Source organism: Anabas testudineus, chromosome 6 (genome assembly GCF_900324465.2).
Source record: "Anabas testudineus chromosome 6, fAnaTes1.2, whole genome shotgun sequence".
NCBI lineage: Eukaryota > Metazoa > Chordata > Actinopteri > Anabantiformes > Anabantidae > Anabas > Anabas testudineus.
In genome coordinates, this window is record NC_046615.1 from 2,925,060 (window position 1) to 2,940,181 (window position 15,122).

The 15,122-nt window shown below is 42.7% G+C and overlaps 1 protein-coding gene across 2 annotated transcripts in view; it reads left to right on the top strand.

The window, feature by feature from the left end:
• The first annotated feature begins 8,257 nt into the window (after window positions 1-8,257).
• The window catches only part of galnt18a (UDP-N-acetyl-alpha-D-galactosamine:polypeptide N-acetylgalactosaminyltransferase 18a), a 120,205-nt gene continuing 113,340 nt past the window's right edge, over window positions 8,258-15,122 (top strand). For both annotated transcript variants that reach the window (XM_026364566.1, XM_026364567.1), the window contains exon 1: window positions 8,258-8,721. In XM_026364566.1, coding sequence (XP_026220351.1) covers window positions 8,478-8,721 — 244 coding nt within the window. In that variant the 5' untranslated portion in view covers window positions 8,258-8,477. The remainder of the gene's footprint in view (window positions 8,722-15,122) is intronic.

The following is a 15,122-nucleotide window of genomic DNA, read 5'->3' on the forward strand; positions in this document are numbered from 1 at the left end:
TAGAGAAGAGGAAGAACGGGCGTGAGCATGAGGGATTACACAGACATGCTAATACACATGCAGAAAGCTATAGCAAATATATAAAGCACACACACACACACACACACACACACACACACACACACACACACACACACACACACACACACACACACACACACACACACACACAGTATATTTATACTGTATATACCTACACACGTTCATGGTGTGACAGGCATGAAAGCCAGCTGTCTGTCTCTTAATGTGCTCTAGTGGAATAAACCTTTCTTGTGCAACAGTGCCAGAGGGGTAAAGGAGCAGGAGCAGGAGACCAAGTAAGAAATAAAGAGTGTGAGGAATGTGGCAACAGAGGCTAAAAGCTAAAGTCGAATCTTGAACAGGAATTGAAATCCTGGGATTTCTCAACAGAATTCATTTCTTTTATACAGGAAGCCCACCTACAGCCCACTTTTTCCTCTGGTGCCACCAATAGGTTAAACGTTTCCCATCTAGTAAAATGCCACAAAGAAGATATACTGTAATCCTGTGGACCTAATGGTTATTCTTTTATTCATCATAGTTGATCTTCATCCAGATCTTTGATGCATGACCAAATGCCTCAAAACACAATTCTCAAAAGGTTTCACTGTATTCTGTGTAGTGTTAAGTAGCGAAGAGTTGACATTTGAATATGCTCAGTCACTATGATAACCATGCTACAGTAGCAGTTTTGTTATATGAATGTTCACATGATGATGAATTTAGCTGTTTATGGTCGAGAGACCTTTAGATTATGTTAAATACTAAGAAAGGAGGACTAGCTGCCATGGACTGGCAGGTTATGGAATGGTTCATTGGCTGGATGCAGTTAGTTATGAATGGCTAGAAAAAACAACTGATTCTCTTTTCCAGCTTTCCTCAATAAGACCACATTTCAAAAGCACATTTTCAGGAATCTTCAGCTGTTCTTTTTACTGCAAATGTTTTAATACCTTCACCCTTTACCCCCATCATGATATTTTCTGGTTTATCTCTGTGAAGATATATAGCAGTTGTCAGGGCAAGGGTGACCGATCCTGGTCCCAGAGGGCCACTGTCCTGCTTGTTTTCCGGCTATGCCTGCCCTAAACATTGCTAATTACCTAGCTCAAGTGTTTTATGCCAGGTGAGCATGGTTAGCAGGACAGTGACCCTCGAGGACGAGGACTATCCACCTCTGTGTTAGTGAGTAAAAAGTAAAATCTATAAATGATACAGGCAAGCTGTTGTCTCCACAATGGATTACAGTAGAGTACTGTACAGAATACAGTGGATTCTCCTTCCCTGTGACTACACAATTAACGCGGATGCAGGTAACAAATAACACTGGCAATAACAAACTGTGCATCATTGTATTGCAATGTTACATAACAACCAAATAAATATTCTAAAGTGACTTTATATTAATGAATGCCTGCTCTGTGGAATTCAAGTCTTTGTGGCTTAGAGCCAGATTTATGTGGATCTAAGCCACAGAGGTTTACAGAGGACAGAGAGATTTACTGAGAGTTCTTTGGAGATCATGTGTGAACTGTGATCAGAGATGTGGGACCTTATATCCCCAGGTGTGGGCCTGTCTGAAGTATGTCCAACCAAATTTTCCATAGGTGGACTCCAGTCGTAGACGATGAACCCGATTTGGGGGTTAGGACAAGGGATGTGAATACTTTTGTTAATGAAAGATTTCAGTTGAGAAAAAATGATGTAATCTCCTCATTATGCCTTATTGGGTGTTGATTCATGCGACGTTTATTAGCAATCTTTGAAAAAAATAAAAACACTACAACACACACTGAAATAAAGAAACCGTACTGAACCAAAGAACAAACAAAAACCACTTCCCAGATCTTTTCACTGCTGCTGCCTCTTTATGTCTGTGTCAGGAAGTCAAATGCAGCCGCCCAGCAACATCATTCAGCTCCAATATAAATCAAGAGCTTTCAATTTGATTAGACTGATTGTAGAACTTTCTGCTCCACAGATTACCCTACAGTATCTGGCAGAGCATCAGGCCTTACACAGTAACAAAAGCACAGCTGTAGTCACTTTTGATAAAAGTGCCTCGGCAAAATGTCTTTGATTTATTGAACGATATTTCAATAGAGGTCCAGATTGTAAAAAAGATGCAGATAATTTCAGAGCTGAATTTAATTTGGGAGCAGTTAATCACTCAAACGGGATTCAAAATGTTTCCTTTAATACATTTAACATCAAGCAAGAATCATTTCCTAGATGTATGGAAAACTAAGCTGTGTCTCTCAGTGTGTGGAGATAAAGTAATGCTGCAATGACGAGTCTGATTAATTATTAACCAAAACCTCAAGCACTCATGCTCATGGTCTCTCATCCCTTGTGTTCTGTTACTGGATGATACTCATTAGTGTAGGTCAACATGTCTACTAGTGTTAATCAGGGTTAAAAGCTTGTTAGTTTGCACAGCAGGCTATTTATAGTGCAAATAGCTTTCATCCTTCATTTCTACGTTGCAGAGTCTCTCCTGTCCTGGAAGGAAAAGACAACATCTTACTGTTGCCTGCCAGCGCAGCAAATCAGGATAAGTCTTTGAAATCCACAAGACACGTTACTAATCAAATACTCAGTGATAAAGGTCCACAATACACAAGTGAGACGTAGAAAAACAATATGACATTGTGCAAAATGACCCACCTTAGTATTACTGTGTGTCAGTACAGCACTGATGTCTTCTACTGGTATGAACCCAGCAGAACTGCTCTTAGGACGAAAGATCAGAATCACCACCTCCAGTCTCTGAAAATGTGTCTGGTTCCCCGGTGGTCAGATAAAGCCTTCATCAGATGCACAGGCTAAGCAGCAACATGTCTACATGCAAACTTGAAACTGGAAGGTCAGGTCCTCCTGAAGTTGTATAAGGAGAAGTCATGGTTAGCACCGTCCATCTGTGAACCTTGGGAGAGAAAGAAAGATGAAACAGGTCCAGTGCCTGTAACAAGTATTCACCCCCTTTGTGTGTTTCAACCATTCAAAAGTTTGGGGCTCTTAGAAATGTTGTTGAAGATAGAAAGATAGTAATAGTAGTTAGTAATCATCTGCTGTTGGCCAGGGTGTTGTAGAGCCTGATCTTTGCAAAAAAGTAGGGAAAATTCCCAAGGGTTCACAAACTTTCAGTATTGTCTAGTCATTTATGAAATCAATAAGACGTTAAATATGTATTAAACCATAGTTACAAAGTACTCAGTTGTCATGAGCTAAAACACTTACAGTACACACAGTATCCTCAGTTTTCACTGAGCTGGTTCTACAATTGTCCTTGAATTATGATAAGATGCATCAGCCAGTCTGAATCTTTAAATGTTATCTGCCTCTTCACATTTCCTGTCACCTGCTGAACTGATCTACTGATTTGATTTTACACAAGTCACTAGATGTCCTAGACCTATACAGAACTTAAAATGAATTAATACTGCAGCAGACACAATCATTTCATCAGTCTCTCACAGAGCAGAACACTCAGGTTTACAAGGCAATTCAAGTCACTGTTTGCTGAGTTACCATTTGACCAAATTTCATTGCAGGGTCAACGGTTTAACTCTGGATTCCTAGTGTCCTTGAACAACCCCCGTAACAGTGGCATCAGTGTATCACCACAGCTGTCCAAACAACAGTTTCCTCTGGACAATGAAGGACGTGCCTTCTTGTGCAGTGATTTGCTGGTTTCAAACAGCCACTCCGAGTGGTTTCTCTTTCCAGTGGTTCTGCCCAATTCAACATGCTGAATCGGTTGAAAATCTGCCAGCAGGGGTCTGACTATGCCAACGGTGCAGACACTCACTGATGGCTCTGCATTAGTTTTACGTGTCCCAGCCTTAATTCATAAGAAACTAAAAAGGTTACTGCCCTAGACAGTAATTTGTAACTTATTACTTTTAATAAACAGTTGTAAGTAAAACAGTAATTGACACTGATTTGCTCTGAAACGTTGTAAAGAAATTTAAGATCTCCAGAGGATGAAGCTTCCTGACTTTGCTGATCCAGTGACTTCACCTGTAGCACTGTAGCTCTACAGCCTCAGCTAATTAGCAAATGTTTTCATGGCAACATGCTAAATTATTCCAACTATTCTGCATTATTCTCTTCTTCCACTTCTCCTTTCGCCTGGTCCTTTTCAGGGGTCATCACAGCGAATCTTCTGCCTCCATTTAATCGTATCCTCTGCATCCTTTTCTCTCACACCAACTAGCCATTCTACATTATTCTAACAATCTACATATTATTATTATAAGCATTTAGCGATGACTTCAGGTTTCCCACACTAGGAAAAAGCTAACTTGATTTAATCATATTAATGATTGCTTACTGACCTTGTTATGTGTGTGTGTTTATTATAGAGTCATGAAAATGACTTGACAGTGTTGTTTAATGCTTTTGCACTCTGCCATTTTTAACTTGTTAATGGATTCTGAATAAAGCATGTAACGCCTTGCTACAAACAGTAGTAGTCCATCTTTATCTGAAACTCTGAAGTACAACATGAGTCTAGATCTGTTCACCTTGACTTTTCATTGATGACGATGTGACTCTGTAACTCAGTTACAGACAGCGTGAATAAATACAAATGCCGGCCCAAGGACTCTATCAAATATTACTTGACACCTGGCTTTGCCCTGATGCTTTTGACAGGTTCACCCTGGAACCCAGCAGGACCTCCCCTTTCAATCCATTCATGTAGAGTGCTGTGTCCTCCTCTACAGGTAACAACGCTGCCATTTAGAAGAAGGCTTTTTATCCAGTCTAAAAGCAAAGTGCAGAAGGGCACTAAAAAGCATCATCTAAGTGCAAGGTGCTGCAAGTTAGAGTGAAAAAGCCTTTCGAAAAGGAAACAGCAGCTCTCCAGCAAACTGTTGCTGCCGTCTTTAATTGAACATTAAGCCTGTTTTTAAAAAGCAAATCTTAAAAGACGAGCCAAAAAATAATAAACCTGCTCAAACGTACTTAAAACAACTGCTGATGCAAGTTCTGAGCTGATATGTTTGATCAGGTTGCGGCACTCTCATCCTTTCTGTCAGAGCAAATACTTGTCAAAACAGAAGGCTTTTCAATTGATCCATGTGCAAGCTGATTTAATTAAGCCCTTGTAGCAGCCAGGCGTGGCCCCACATAATCAGCCTGATATTGTCTGAAGAACTCGGAGAGAGGGTGTACACCAACATCAAACTGAGATGTCACACCAACATGACAAGGATGTTTTGGCAGTGCTCCCCGGACAGCCTTTCTTTGAGTCCTCTGTTGATGAACAGCGTCCCGTCACCAAGCATCCAGCTGTATATGCTGCTATTGCCATGAGCTCATTTCCAGTATGCTCGAGCAGTCGTTTCCTTTTACATATCCCATCTTTAAAATACAACAAGCTAATCTGAAACCCCAGAACTGCTGCGACAGTACTTCCAGGGGCTGTAATGCTCACTTCAGAGTGACAGCATCTTTCTTGACTCATGAGCCTGTATTTACAGTCACGCCAACAATTTGTTATATACTTCTGTTCAAGTGGTTAGTTTCTTGTCTTCTATGTAGGCATGTAGCGATTTGTTACTATGCACTGTTTTCCTTAATTGCTGTCCTATTATAGAGAATCAGGAGGAGTGCGAAGGCTAGGAAACATGTTTACGAGGAGATCAACATGCACGGTTGTCTTAGTGCCTTAAACCGCCGCAGCACAAAAGCAATGAAGGCAAAGTAGTCATTATCCTAAGAGGGAAACCTTCCTGTTTGCTGAGCGTGCAGAATTAGCTGTTAGCTCCAGGGATGTGGTCAGAGCCCTGGCTCTTATGAATGGTGTAGCAGGTTTTAAGATTCGCCTGTTCAAGGCTGTTAAATGAGTGTAAACGTTTGTCACACTCTGCGATAGATGCCACGCTGATCAGTTTGACATCTGCTGGAGTAAGAGTAGTAACAGCTGACTGAAATAGGGCATCTTCCCTTCTCAGCCCTTTGGGTAGTGTGTGTCTTTCTCAACAAGGTCTGGGAGTTTGAGGTTTCTGCACAGTATCTGCACTTAGCACTGCATTTTCCTACTGCCCCAAAGTCTGCTAGTCTGTTGGTTAGCCAGCACGTTCCTGTCCATCTGGCTTTAGGGGTCCCACGGGATCTTCGTCCTGTTATTCTCCACAACCCTCTGAGGAGTCTCCAACCTGGAAGGTCTAGCCCACATTCAACACAGATGTTCCAGCTGCTTGGCTGTGCCGTCCTGTGTCTGTCTGCATCATGCACACTGCCACCATGTCTCACACAGTCCTTCTAATGAGAGGAGTTCTAACTGCAGCAACATGGACATGAACAATATAGATTTCAAATTCCTCCAGCAATGAGGTTTGCAGATATTATATGAGGACAGGAAATATGCTCAATATGTTTAGTAGAATAGTTTAGTAGAGGTTCAGGTCTCAGTGATGCACATAATGCACTTTGGTAAAACTTAAGATGCTGTAACTTTCAGGCCTTTTGATGCATGAGAGAGCCCATCCCATCGAGTCTGTAGACAGTAGGCACGGCACAGGATCTCAGTAGAAATGAAGATTTTTTGATAAAGGTGAACTCCAAAGAGTCTTTCTTTGATACCCTGTCTGATTGTGTTGAAGCAGCTCATCAGGTTCACTCCACTAAGTGAGTTAATATTTTAAAGGGTGACAATGATCGAGCCTCTCGAGCACTTTTAAAGATCCGCCCCATGCTGCACGCTCTGAACAATCAATGGCTGTTTCGCCTTTTTTTGCCCGAAATGAGGGAGAAAAAAAGATGGAAGCGAGTCAGACATACTGACAGTCAGTCAGACAAGACTGAAAGCAGCAGAGAGCGGAGCCTTAATATTTCACATCTAATGCATTATTTATACCAGAGGCCAGTCGGCTGAATCTGCCAAAGTGCTCTTGGGTGAATGGAGAGTTTGCAATTCTGCGCCACGTGTGTGTATCGGCGAGAGTGTGTGTGTGTGTGACTGGCGAAGCAGTGGATGAAAGACAAAGATGAAAGCAGCAGCCTAGAGGCTCGAGCTGCAAGATCCATCTGTTGGTGGTGTGAAGCTCTGAAGTTACTTTAGCTCTCAGGTAGGCACCGTAGGTGGCCGGTGATCGGAGGTGTGTGTGTGTGTGTGTGTGTGTGCTCCTGTTCATAAAAAGTGAAGGAGGTGGGGATCTGATTCAGATAAGAGGCTTTTGGACAAAGGAGAAAAGTGTTGCAGGTCTGAACAATAGACACACTAGTACTGTACGTATGTGAAGGGGAATCATCATCACCACTGTCGGCAGGGACACGAGCTCTCGCTGCTCCGTCTGCACAATATTCAAATGAATGGACAAGTTGAGCCACTGGATGTTTTTAGCCTCACATGTATGTATTTGCCATTTATTTCTTTTCAAACATTAATTATGTGTATTTCAAGAAAAATCTGCAGATCATTTTGTAAAACCCAGACGTTTTCTAAACATTTTAGAAATCCCTAAAAACCTCTCACATCCCAATGACTCGTTAAACCGTGTAGATGATGAAATATTCATGAGTGATTCGAAAGATTAGAAAGAATTTCAACCTGTTTCCTGAGTTGAGGCTCTTTTTTTATAAAAAACTGTTGGGAAAAGGGTTAAAAAGATTTATTTTTATATCATGTAGTGGTTTTGTCACTAGACATTCTGATGATTTCATGAGGGTAACAGGAAGTGAGCCTGTGGTCACAGTTAAAACACTATATTTGCCATTTAAACCAGATGTGACAGAGACAGATGCTGTAGTCATGTGCACCAACCATTCTGCTGCTCCAGGTTAATTAGCTCTTAGAGAAACCAGTGACTGTACATAAATATAAACCCCACTCTTCCTCCAGTCCCTTCCAGGTGCTGTACATCAGTGGCAGCGCAGAGGAATCCACAGATGATTGAACACACTCTTAAAAACGCGCTCAAACCCGCACACGTGGTTCCAGCATCAAACACACACACACACACACTTTACGCACTCTTTGCACAGAGGCACCTGTTTCATTGTCATCTCTTGGTGATGCTTCCCTCCTCCCTGCGCTCTCCTCTGCGCGCTTCAGCTGCGAGGGGCCGGCAGAGGCGAGCAGATCCCGCCTCCTGCTCTCCTATTGGGCTGTAAGAGGACCACAGCCAGGCGGGGTGGGGTGGGGGGGGGGCTTGCAGCGTCTGACAGCTTTGCAGCGGCTGAGCGCAGCTTGACTCGCCGGCTGCTCAGCGGGGACTCTCGTTCTTCTGTATATCACAGATACTCTCATAAAGACGCGGGGAAGCATTGAACGCCTCTGGGGGTCTTAGCGATGCCTCAGCCGGGACCTGAGCGCGCAGAGGCGGACTGACTCCCCAGCATCGCGTCGCTGTCCTCACCTCTGGACACATTTCTCGAGTGCGTCTACTCCTCACGCTCCCAGCCAGCGCGCGTCGGGAACAAGAAGCCCATGGAGGGATGTCGCGATGCTCTGCACACGGAGAACTAAAACTTTGGTGTCGACATGCGTGATCCTGAGCGGCATGACCAACATCGTGTGCCTCCTGTACGTCGGCTGGATCACCAACTATGTGGCCAACGGCGGTCCCAAAGTTGCAGAGAGCGGCGGCGAGGCGGACAGAAAGTTGGAGGAGGACGGTAAAGGGGAAACGTGGAAGATCATGAAGCGGCTGGACCGGCTGGAGAGCGTCGTCAACGAGCACATCAAGGGTGAGCACAGCGGGGGGTGGGGGGTGGGTGTTCAGGTGTGCATCAGCCTCTAGAGAAGAGCAGGAGCAGTTGTATTAGTGTAAAGGACTGATCAGCAACACATTAGTCAGCTGCAAGAAGAATAAAACAAACACACAGCCTCTATAGGGAGTCCTGCTGCTTTCTGTTTCTGCTCCATGTCAGTGCAAATGGATTATATTTCTTTACTTAGGTTGTAAAACACAGGTGGCCTCCACCCATCTCATAACAAAAAGCCTATAAACTCCTCAATTTGAAAAGTATGAAGTAATTAAACACTCTGAACACTGTCCATGTCAAAGTTTTACCTGCTGGAGCAAGATGTTGCAAACTGCAGTTTGCCATCACACTCATTTGCAAAGGGCTCCACCGTTGGCTCCCAGTACTTGTGATGTCCCAGATGCTGCTCAGACTAATAATGGGGGAGCGCTGAGAAACAGATTCATGTGGAAACAGCATCACGAAGAGCTGCGCGGAGAGTGATGTCACATGAGTCAAATGCAAACAAGTGGGGCGAGAAAAATCTGTAGCTAAAGTAGCTTCAAGGCCAGTTGAGTGAAGCTGCATGAACTTTTACCTCCAGCGCAACATGTCCGTATCTCTGATTGAGCTTTTGGTGATCAAGATGCAGATTCCTGATTGGTTTAAGGTCACTTCAACACATCATGCCTTCCTGTGGGAGCGCTGCTGGTTCATCAAAATGCTACATTCTGACGTGCAGCCTCAGATCCATTGACAGTTAGTGTCCTATTTGAATGTACTATTTGTATTTGTAGCACCAGCCCATTTAGAGCCGTCTCTGGCCGATTCTTTAAGCCTAAATTTGGAAATCAGATTAGGTCATTTGTGTAACAACACTTTTCAGGTCAGAGCTGGACAAGTGGTTTTTTACAACAATCATATTATGCAAAGGTTTTTTTTTTTTAATACTCATGATGGTCTGTTTACTGTCGATGGGAGAGGGCAGTTTTATTCACTGATAAAATGTTTCAGTGATACACACACACACACACACACACACAGGACTAATAGTATTCCCTGTGGGTCCTCCCTGTTTTAATTATCCTCCTCGGAGTTGTACATCATTGAGTCAATGCGCATTAAGAAGTGGGACAAAATCCTTAATCCTCTTCTAAATGGGACGATCCAGGATCCACTAAGCGATCGGAGGATTTAGGGAGTAATATGCACTGATTATTAACACCGGAGCGCCAGAGCCGGTGAAAAGATAAGAGTGGAAATTTATCAAACGTCACAGAGAAAGGCTGTTGATCAAGGATTCATTTTCAGTTCCAAACGGGCTCGTTGAGAGCACTCTGATAATCAGAGAGGCTGCATTAATACTGTTGAGGGAAGAAAAACCTGATTTCAGATGCAACTGGTGCCACCTTGTAGTAGAGGGGGTTTTGCACACTTGAGCAGAATAAGACTTGGATTGCATTAGTTAGATTGCATTCATCAACCAGTCAGCAGCAGGGCTCAGTGATGTTTGTCTGTCGTGTGCTTCTGCTCTAATTAATTTCTGTATGTGCTCAGATTTTGGAATAGAAGATAATCAGTTGGTTTTCACTGATGCCACCGCAGATTCATGTTAGTCACATAGACCACTTCATTCTTTCACACCGTACCTGAGTTCTTGCTGCTGTCGTGTCAGTTGCTCAGGTAACGAGGGGGCAACAAGTGAACATAAATCTGGACGTGAACAAAGCTGTAGGGTCAGATTGTCAGCTCACAACAGGGGGCACTGTTTCCACTCGGGATTGTAAAGCAGCGTCTCCCAGTGACACAACGGGTTCAGGTTCCTACAAGTGGACAAAGATGAGTAGGAGCCATTGTCTTGTCCACTGTTGTGCAGAAAGATGTTTGTGTGGTATGAAGCACTCTCATCACTAACATGGAGACTGGCAGACTGATACTGAACTGTTCAGGAGTGCGAACACACTCTGCATAGGCTCCCGGGCTTAGGCAGAAATGTAGCTTCCGCAGTGCTCGGGGGTCACACGTCTCACTTGGTCCTCGGAGCCAGTGCCAGGTTACATTATCAGCCGGGGGCTGATGTGTTTATGCTTTGTCACCAATACAAAGAGACCAGACTAGAGAGACGGCACGCAGGTTTGAATGAGGATAATACCACATGAAGAGGAGCAGAGAAAATATTGTGTGTTTGGATTTAAAAAAAAAAAAGTTTTTCAGTGATAGTGCTCTCACTGGCATTGAAGTGGAGGCTGACTCAGAGTGCTTGTATTGTCTGAAAGGTTGTTATATGAGCATATTAATAATACTCTGAAGCACTAAATGTTCCTGTCCTTCTAAATAATACAGTGGTGTTGTCACATGCAGTGCATTAGCTCATTGTTGTGTCACTTCACGAGTGTAAGACATACACTCCACGCTATCTAATAAATGTTTTCATTATTAGAGAAGTGTTTTTATTCCATAATGGCTTTTTTTTCTCTAAATGACTTTTCATAATGTGCTATTTCATCAGCATTCACCCTTTTAACTTTCAGCCAATCACACGTCCACAACCTCTTTCAGCAAGTCCACAGCTTCCAGGCTGCTTCTTAAGTGTCTACATGCTGACTAAAGTCTGATTCACACACACACACACGTGTGTATATCCATGATGTCAATTTCATTACCACCCCAGTCCGTGAGGGGCTGGACACACTCTCTTTGGATGTATGCATGCAGCCCTGGTCTGCTCGGGCTGTCTGTAGCACTAGTGCCTATAGAAATACTATAAACAGATGCTGGTAGCCCAGAGGGATCAACAAGTGACTGTGGAGGCAGTTGCTGAAAGACACTGACAGCGTGTGATTGGCTGAAATGTGAGCGGACAGGAACTGGTGACAGCAGCATTCACATGGGAAAGGGCGTTATGAACATTTTGGCTGTGAAAAGAAACAAAAGAATCTAGATGTGCTTAGATTGTAGAGAGGCAGCTTTGATTTATGGTTTTGTCAAAAATATTGTATGAACAGTGGAACTACAACCGTTTTTCTATTTGATATTTTTCATATAACTCATTAATTAACAGTCTACACTTGACTGTCAATTGAAATCCACTGTGGTGGCGTACAGAGCCAAACTGCGCTGCTGCTTGAATAATTCTAAGCATGTTCATTTTATATAGTGTCATGAAGGGAAAACAGCATTATACACTGCAAGTTGACTTTGACTTTGACTCCATTTGCAGTCTATTTAGGGTTAGTGTTAGGCTTTAGGATTAGGGCGGTTGTCTTATTTGTTGGTCAGGTTAGGGTTAGGGAACGTTCACCATGTGTTCACACTTTCACTTTCAGTGTGTCTCTTTCAGAGCATCAACAAATCATCTTCCATGATCTTCAGAATTCTCTTTACTTTTATGCAGAAACAGAACAAAATCAGATGAGTTCAAAAACGTTTTTGACTCGCAGAAACAAGTCCTGGCTCTACTGGATGGACCACGTGCCCCCTCTGGCCAGTACCATATTACAGTACATTGCTTCCCATGCTGACAGGAGCTCAGCGTGGAAGAGATTCAGGTCATGAAACAGTGCATATTTTAACACAGTTGTTTACAGCCTATGTTTTCAACACTGCACAGCTTCTGGTTGTGACATAAGCACACTTTAGAGCGTGAGAATAATTATTTCCAAGAAACTAAATTGATTCTTAACCACAATTCTTGCTTTAGATTAGTGATTTGGATCTTGGAGGATCCGTCCTCTCACACATGTTGTTGTTTTGATCTGTGTCCTCCATCGTTTGCTTCTATCCTGCCGAGCACAACTCTTATTTTTAGTCATGCCTTTATGAGTCAATGCAAGTTGATCTATGTTGACAGTCTGCTGAAGAGGGGGAGTGTGCAGGGTGGACTTCTGAGACTGAGTTTGTGTGTGCGTGTGTGTGTGTGTGTGTGTGTGTGAGAGAGAGAGAGAGAGCATGCTTCTCAGTGTAACTCTTGTCTCTTGTGTTTCATCAAAGATGCATGGCAGCGGTGTGATCTCTAATGTGAATGTCGTTGACTGCTTATAGAGCCTGCGTATCGTTACATGAAGAACACCGTGACTGTAAATACCCTGACAGTAGTGGGTTCAGACTTCGAGGACACTGGAACACACAGATACACGTAGAGAGAGGGAATGGAGAGATGAGTACTTCCCTTGGCTTGTTCTCCGATTTTCTCTAGGATGCTTGAGGATAACACTAAACAATGTCGTTTAAAGCAAGAACAGGGAAAGAAAGAAAGAAAACATGATGGAGGTGGGCATTTAAAAGTGCCGGATCATCCCTAGAGGTTACATATGAAATCAAGGGTAACTTCTGTTCGTCTGCTCTCTTGCTTACATCTGCACTGTCACCCCACTGAAATTCAAAGGAAAGGTGTCAGGAAGGGTGTGAGAATTTAGCAGGAAATCTACTCCTGCTATATATTCATGTGTCGGATAGAGGAGGTGCGACGACACAATTTCAGCAGTGTCATTTTCTTCAGATCAAAGCCTGATGACATTGTTGCACCTCCTCCGTACGGTTGCAACGCTCTGATATGGGTGCACAGGTTATTAAGCTGTGTTTCATTTCAACCCCATTACAGGACGCAGGAGATGTGTAAGGCAGGGTCCAAAATGAACTTCTTGTCTTCTCCTATATTGTACGCTGAAATCCATAAGTCAGCTGAACTGTTACATACTCATGCCTTTCAGGTGATACGACAAAGGGTGTGTTTCATTTACAGACAGAAAAGAAGACATGACCACAATTTAGAATAAGGAATCAACTAGTTATTATTTATATGCTACTGTTGCATTACAGTGTTTACAATACCAGTATATACACAAAAAGAAATACTTGTTTCTCCTCCTAATATTTATTATAGATGCAAACAGCATTTCCAGTATTTCTACCAGTATTATAAACACTACCGCTCAAAAGTTTGGAATCACTCGCAAATTTCTTTCATTTTCATGCAATTCACAAACAATTAAAATGAATCAGATCATTTTTGAAGAATGATCGACATTTTTTGAGAGACCTGTTATTGGCAATTGTTAGTCCTCTGCCTCAATCTCCTTCTATGGCTGTTAATCATTTTATAAGGCTAAGTGATTATGAGAAAATCCTTTCACAGTTGTGTTGCTCAGCTACAGTTGTACTGAAGTAAACAAGCGAGCAAAATATTCTTTAGGTTAGTTTAGTATCAGTAGTTGTTTGTTTACAGTTTCCAGTAGCCAGAAAGAAAGAACTGTCATTAGAGACCTGTCAGTCTATTGTTGTCCTTAAAGAGGAAGGCTACTCTAGACACTAGGAAATTGCGAGGAAACGTAACATTTCTTATCATGCTGTTAACTACTCCCTTCAGAGACCAGCACAAACAGGCTCTTAACAGGGACAGAAAAGGAGTGAGAGGCCCCAAAGTACAACTGTTCAAGAAGACAAATATCTGCGAGTGTGTAGTTTAAGACAAAGACGCCTCACAGGTCCTCAAGTGGCAGCTGCACTAAATAGTACACGTCAAACAACAGTGTCAGCATCAACAGTGAAGAGGAGACTTCAGGATGCTGGACTTCATGGCAGAATTAGGAAAAAGAGCAAAGACATTGGACACTGGAAGACTGGAAGAAGGTGTTGTCTACAGATGAGTCCAAGTTTGAGAACTTCAGATTAAACAGAAGAATATTTGTGAGACATAAAGCAAAAAAATAAAGATGCTAGAACAGTGTTTATTACCTTTAGTAAAGCATGGTGGAGGCAACGTGATGGTCTGGGTGCTTTGGAGGTGGTGAAATAAGAGATTTGTACAGAGGGAAGAGACCTTAAAGAAGGAAAGCTTTACAAATTGACAACTACAATGCCTAAGGTCTGCCACGCTGTAATTGCTGTTTTGTTGTTGTTTGTTTTGATGCAGGAAAAGTTTGAAGAACACATTCATCTCATTATGTCCTGTTCTTTTGCTATATTTCCCATTCAGACTAATTTGTATTTCCTTGGTAAACAATAAAATATCTATAAATAATTATAAATAATAAGTGATCCCAAACTTTAGAATGGTAGTGTATGTGAAGCATGTGTCTGATCAAACCTGGGAAAATCCGCAAATACATCTTTCTCTTTCTGTTTTGGCCTAGTTGTTGCTGTGTGTCCTGCACCGTTGGCATTAGAGCCCTTACAGTGGGGTTCAGCTGATTGAGCATGTTCAGTTGGTGGCGGACATAGTGGTGAGGCTTTGCAGGATTTACAACTATATTAGTAGTAGCTATAAACTGTCTCTGCTGACCAAGCGTGGTGTGAAAATAGTAAGCAAACGCTGCCAAGTGATGCTTGGTGTTGATGTAAATCGACGGTCCTACGTGATCTTCTTTCTGTTTCTGTTGGTCAGATGAACATGCCAACCTGACCAT